This window comes from Helobdella robusta (assembly GCF_000326865.2).
Source record: "Helobdella robusta unplaced genomic scaffold HELROscaffold_90, whole genome shotgun sequence".
Lineage (NCBI taxonomy): Eukaryota > Metazoa > Annelida > Clitellata > Rhynchobdellida > Glossiphoniidae > Helobdella > Helobdella robusta.
This window is the reverse complement of record NW_008705513.1, coordinates 464,873-472,410: the sequence shown is the minus strand read 5'-3', so window position 1 is coordinate 472,410 and position 7,538 is coordinate 464,873. Positions and strand designations below refer to the sequence as shown.

Below are 7,538 nucleotides of genomic sequence, written 5' to 3'. Positions count from 1 at the left end.
GTATGTATGTATGTATGTATGTATATATTAATCGGACATATTTATTGGACTGATGGACTTTTATTTTTTATGGCAGTTTTATGTTTTAAGGTTAGGCTTTATTGCTGTTTAAGTTGCTCCGCTAAATATCTCCTTAATTAGTATAATTATTATAATTATAACTATAATTACTATTATAATTATAATTAATATTGATTAATTAATCGATTACGATTTAAAATTAAATATTTTTGGCTTAAAAGTTTGTATTAACGTTGAAAATCATCAACAGCTTGAAAGAGTTATAATTATTACAAAATAATATATCGTAATTTATTTTAATGAGGCTTTAATATGATTAAATAATTATTTAATCGCCAAAAACGTGTGTAAAATTTCGCGAGAAAAATCTTTCAGGTAAGTGACGTACATACATACATACATACATACATACATACATACATACATACATACCTACATACCTACATACATACATACATACATACATACATACATACATACATACATACATACATACATACATACATACATACATACATACATACATATAATTGTATAGCCTTTGCATGACTTTCTAAGGAACAATAGAAGCACATGCACACATACATACAGATTTCTCGTCCAAAGCTTTTTTTGTTGATGAGGGTGATGATGACGACTACGATGATTGTGATGGTGGTTGTGATGATAACGATGCTGAGTGCTGGTTGCGGTAACGATCCTGAGAGTAATGATAATAATACTGATGATACTGATGATGATGACGATTGTAAGTTATGATTATGATGCCATATTTTTTTCACTTTTTCAGATCTGTACGTAAAAGGTGATATTCCTTCGTGTGAACCGTAACGAAATAGAACTCGCCATTCGATTCATCTTCAACAACAACAACAGCAGCCATGATGATTAAAGCCCCAGCTAACGCGGGCATCTACTTCAACAACAACAGCAACATCGTTGCCAACAACAACAACAGCGATGACGACCTTTTAAAATCAACAACAACTTCGAAGAACATCCTTAACTACGAAAAACTTCTACTAGAGTCACATCGTCAGCAGTTCAGCAGCGCAGTCCAACATGATAACAATCTCTTCGAGATGAATTCGCCATATTACAAGCATCATTATCAGCATCAATTGCAACAACAACAACAACAACAACATCATTACCATCAACAACATCAGCAACATTTGGAGGCCATCCGATTTGTGCAGCATCAACAACAGCAACAACAAAATCATGAAAAATTTCAAACTCCAAACATTCAGAGTAACAACAGCATCAATATCCGCAACAATAACAACAACATGGATTTTTCACTTCCGGTAGTTAGAATGACGTCACCGCCTTTGTCCCCGGAGAGCTTTGAAGTTCATCCGTACTCCCACAAGCCATATATCCCATTTCCCAACATTCCCGAAAATGAGTTCTTCACTAATCCTGTCAAAACTCAAAATCTGAGTCAGCCTGGTTATAAACTGTTTAACAATAACAACAACATCAACCACAACAACATCAACAACAACATCAACAACAACAACATCAACAACAACAACAACATCAACATCAACAATGCTCTGATGACAACAACAACCACAACAACAACGTTAACAACGACTCCGCCATCGCTCGAGGCGAACCAACGCAATGAAGATAACGATGGTGACGCTGGAGATGGTGAAGAGGAGGTGGAGAAAAATATAAATGGTGGTGATGACTTTCGAGAAAGTTCTAGTGCTAAAAATTCCAGCAAAAGGGTACTAACGATCAATATATCGCCAAGTTTTAATGATTTTTGTAATCAAAATAAACGACAACAACAACAACATCATCAACAACAACATCAACAACAACATCAACAACAACATCAACATCAACATCAACAGCAACATCAACAGCAACATCAACAGCAACAACAACCTCTAATTTGCAACGATAGTCGAAAATGCTCGCCATCAACATCATCGTCAACATCACCGCCATTTAGTCAGCACGGCAAACAATTCCAACTCCCATTCCGTCATCAATCCTATCCGCCTCATCATCCTCTTCCTCATCATCCTCATCACTCCCAGCAACAACAACAACACAACAGCATCCATCCGATAAATCTTCACACTGGTATCAATTCCCCGGCAACAACTTCAGCAACAAAATTTTCGCCACCTTCAACATCAGCAACAATGCCAATCACGTTGAGCAACGACCTCTTTCTTAACGTCAACAACAACAACAACATTGTTAGCAACAACAACATTGTCAACAACAACAACATTGTTAGCAGCAACAACAACATCACCAACAACAACATCACAAACATCAACCCAAACCACAATTTCTTTGCCAAGGAACCAAACCCCTACCTCCAACATCCGCAACATCATCCCACTCCCAACTTCTACCCAAATTTTCCGACTTTTCCGGGATCAAATTTTCACGGAAACCTCAGTGATCCTGGATTACTCCATCACGGCAATATTAATGGCAATGCTGGAAGCAGCGGGCTGTTGCATGGTAGTATGAGTAGTATCGGAGGCTGTTTAAACCCTGGCAGTGCCAATGGTGGTCTAAGTAATCCCAACGTCCCAATCTATCCATGGATGCGATCCTTTGTTGGACCAGGTTAGTTTTTTTTTATATTAAGTTGTGACATGATTAATCGATCGGTTGTGATGACCTGATTAAATGGCTATGACCTAATTAAATGGCTATGACCTAATTAAATGGCTATGACCTAATTAAATGGCTATGACCTAATTAAATGGCTATGACCTAATTAAATGGCTATGACCTAATTAAATGGCTATGACCTAATTAAATGGCTATGACCTAATTAGATAATAATTGACTGATTAATTGGGATCGAGGCATTTAAAGTTTCTTGTTAATAAACATTCAAGGATGGCTTGCGTGTAATCGTAAGTCATTTTAATCAACAAAATTTTTTTTTTTTCTTTCGTACTACAAATAACATGCAACACTCACAAACGCCAAACTCCTAAAGAATTGTTCTTCAGAATTTCTTGCACTGAGAAACGCTCTGACGTTCATGCTGTACGACGACATTCGTATACACAATTGTACACGCAATTGTGTATACGCAACTCACGCACACAACGTACACAATTGTAAACATACCACCTACATACTCACGCAAAAGTGTAAGTATTGTTTCAAAAGTAAGTCCGCATCGCAAGTCCCACCAGACGCTTCGGACTGTTTGAGCTCTTCAGAGAATGCATTTGAAACCGGCCGACGTGCATTGATTTACACCAAACTCTGCGCTACATGGAACTGAACAAACTTATTGACACACTTTTGTCATAGACAAACTCGCGGTTTAATGTATGTCGGATATTACAATTCGAAAAATTTATTGATCAACGTTTAGACGAACAAACACACATACGAACACAAACACGAACACACACATAAACACACATATGAACATACACACATTCACACACACACACAGACGCAAACACTCACAAACAAACATTCGCATGCACGCAGATTTTGGATTCGACCAGAAGCGAACCCGCCAGACGTACACTCGTTACCAAACTCTGGAGCTGGAGAAGGAATTCTACTCTAATCGGTATCTGACTCGTCGCAGGCGGATAGAAATTGCCCATTCCTTGGCCCTGAGCGAACGACAGATCAAAATATGGTTTCAGAACCGTCGCATGAAGTGGAAGAAGGAGAACAACGTGCAGAAGTTGACCGGACCGGGAGGAGTCGGAGATATTCCGCCGGTTTCGAGTCAGAACCGGAAGGGCGTTCTATCGTCTGATGATGGAGACGATGAGGAAGAGGATGAAGATGATGATGGGAATGCTAATACGAGTGGCGGGCCTGGTCTTTAAGGGTGTGATTGAATGAGTGAGTGGATGAGCGAATGAATGAATGAACCTTTGAATCAAAGCGTGAATGAATGACGAATTGATAGATGGTTTGAAATTGACGAGTAAAAGAGAACAAAACTTATATATATACTTCAAACTTTCTTTTTAAATTTTTTAACAACATCATCATCATCATCATTCCATTATCACCACCCACCATCTTTCTATCAACATCACTCCAACATCATAATCATCACAACCACCACTTCATATTTTCAACACAGTGTATTATTTATTCTCTATAAGATCTTCCTATGTAAAACACGGTGACAAACGTTTAATGTTTCTCTATTCAAGTGTCATTCTATATGTGTGTCTTATTAAATACATATGCGTATATATATATATATATATATATATATATATATATATATATATATATATATATATACATTTATATTTATATGTTGTCCCATAAATATATATATACAGTATTGTTTGAATTCTACCAAATTGTTGGAATAAATCAATTTAAGGTTTGTCTTTTCAATATTCCTTACTAGACTTTTCTGGAAAATGTTCAATTTATTGTAAATAGAATTATCATCCTTATATTGTATTGTCATTATAGATAAAAAATATGACACCAAATAAGTAACTCACTTTGCTAAAGAACTGGCTGTGATTTGTTTAATCAAACCTGCTCAAAAGATGATTTTTGAAAAATCGAAATAAGGCCTATCTGCATGAGGAATTCGGATAACAACAGTTTCATTAAATTTTTATGATCAACTTGGATAAGAATTCTATTTACAATAAATTTAACAATTTCCAAAAAATTCTAGCCAGAAAAATGGAAAAGACAAAGTTTGAATCGATTAATGCCAAAATTTCGGTAGAATTCATAGAATACTGTATAAAATATGGTCTCTTCCCTATATATATATATATATATATATCTTTTTTGGTTATCTATATATATGTATATATATAGTGTATTAATTTATTGACAAATTGTAACATTCTGGTATATATAAATGTGTTTATATTTTGAATTTATTAATTTGAAAAAAGATTTTGAACAAATTTTCTGTGTTAGTTTGTTTTATGAAAGAATCGTTGACAAATAAAAGTCGATTAAATATAAAAAAAATTCTTTGGCGTCTTAAATTTATAAAAATAATTGAAAAAGAGTGTATGTGCATTCGTATACATATGTGAACATAGGTATGTACGTGCATAAAAAGCCTACACACAAACATACATACATACATACATACATACACAGTACATACATACATACATACAGAACACAACACATATATACATACATACACAACACATACTTATATACATTGACAACACATACATACAAACATATAAACATACATATACACTGACAAACGTTCATAAACAACAACATTCAATACATCATATATGATACAACAGATATATACAATCATATCCATTTCAAAATGTACAAAATATACGGACATATACACCTACGTATGTATATTTCAATTTGCCACCAAATAACTTAATTAGTTATAATAAATTTTACCCACTTTTTAATTTTTGGGCTCATTCTCATTTTCATTCTCTCTCTCTCTCTCTTTTCTCACATCTTTCTCTCAATCTTTTCCTGCCTCCTTTACTCCTCTCTTTTTTTATGTTTTTTTCCGTCTTTTTTTCGTTCCCTTTCTCTTTCACTCTCTATCTAAACATCTTTTTATCACACTCTCTCCCTCTTCCTTTCCCTCTCTCTTTTCTTCTCTCTCTCTCTCTCTCTCTATATATATATATATATATATATAACATTTGTGATATATTATTTTATAATAAATTATTTATGAGACATACTATATATACTCATGCACACACTCATACAGACACACACATATACATACATACACACACATACATACACACATACATACATCTTTCCTGTTTTTAACATACATACATACATACATACACACACACACACACACACACACACACACACACACACACACACATACATACATACACACACATACATACATACATACACACACACATACATACATACGTACACACACATACATACATACGTACATACACACACGCACATACATACATACACACATACACATACATACGTACATAGTACATACATACATACACATACATGCAGAACGATACATACTCGCATTTGAATGTATGCTAAATGCTACAAAATAGCATATAAATAGTGATGCCTTTGATGTTTAGATTATTGAAAAATGAAGAATGGAAAGGCAGCAGTTTAAAATAATTTTATTAAAAGTATAATAAATAATAAATCAAAATTTTACAAAGTTTTATCGTTATTATTAATTATTATTATTGATAATTTTATTTATGATTATATTAATTTCGTATTAATAATAATAATTAAAGGAAAAGATTTTTTTAAGAAAATGAATTAAAATCTTACTTGCTAACTCAAACAATGCTACAAGCATAATTACATATAAATCACATAAGAAGGCTATTGTTACTATTACTAACTTGATACTTTAAGTGTTTCAGTAATTATATATAATTAAAATTATACATAATTATAATTATATATATATATAATTTATATAGTTAATGTTACACTAATCACATCTTTAAAGGTACTTAATTGATTTAATTACTTCCATAATTTACGTTGTTCATCTTGTTATTTTAATAAATTGGGATTTAAAAAACCAAAATATTGTAATTCATTAGCGAATTATTATTATTATTTATAGTTTTGATTGTAATAACAAAAATAATAATAACAATAATAATAATAACAATAATAATAATAACAATAATAATAATATTATAGACTTCAGTTATAAAATTTTATTGGAAGTTCGGGGATTTGAGATTACAGAACATTCTCGTCGTCGTCATCATCATCAACATCATCATTATCATCATCATCGTCAACATTAGCATTATCATCACCATCCGCAGCTTACTATCATTATCATCATCATCGTCAATATCGTCATCATCATCATCATCATCACAATAGCATCATCATCACAATAGCATCATCATCATCATCATCACCACCATCATCACCACCATCATCATTATCATCATCATCATCTACTCACATGCATCTGAGCGGTGAAGAAGTAACGTTCACTCCTTTGACATCATCATCATCATCATTATCAACATTATCATCATTATCATCATCATCATCATTATCAACATTATCATCATTATCATCATCATCATCATTATCAACATTATCATCATTATCATCATCATCATCATTATCAACATTATCATCATTATCATCATCATCATCATTATCAACATTATCATCATTATCATCATCATCATCATTATCAACATCATCATCACCACTATCATTTTTTCCACCATCATCATCTTCATCGTCGTCATCGTCGTTGACCTATTTATTACCGGCCAATCAGAAGCCGTCGCTGTTATATGACCTAGATAATGGGGCGACCATATTACTTAATGACACCAAAGAACATCTATTAAACAAGAACTCCGATGACGGCTGTGGTAGATGTGATTACCACAACGGCCGCCGCGATTTTTTGAATAACCACTTCAACAAAAATAACAACAACAACAACATCCACAACAACAACAATAACAACAGCAACAACAATAACAACAACATCTACAACAATAACAGCCTCC

The 7,538-nt window shown here is 33.3% G+C and overlaps 1 protein-coding gene across 1 annotated transcript; it reads left to right on the top strand.

Annotated features, from left to right (window-relative positions):
- Positions 1–1,586: 1,586 nt before the first annotated feature.
- HELRODRAFT_116524 (hypothetical protein) lies at positions 1,587–4,996 on the top strand (the record flags this gene model as incomplete). Its single annotated transcript, XM_009033409.1, has 2 exons — positions 1,587–2,628; positions 3,520–4,996. 2 exons carry the CDS (start codon positions 1,587–1,589, stop codon positions 3,870–3,872), a joined length of 1,395 nt encoding a protein of 464 aa, XP_009031657.1. The 3' UTR covers positions 3,873–4,996.
- Positions 4,997–7,538: the final 2,542 nt, after the last annotated feature.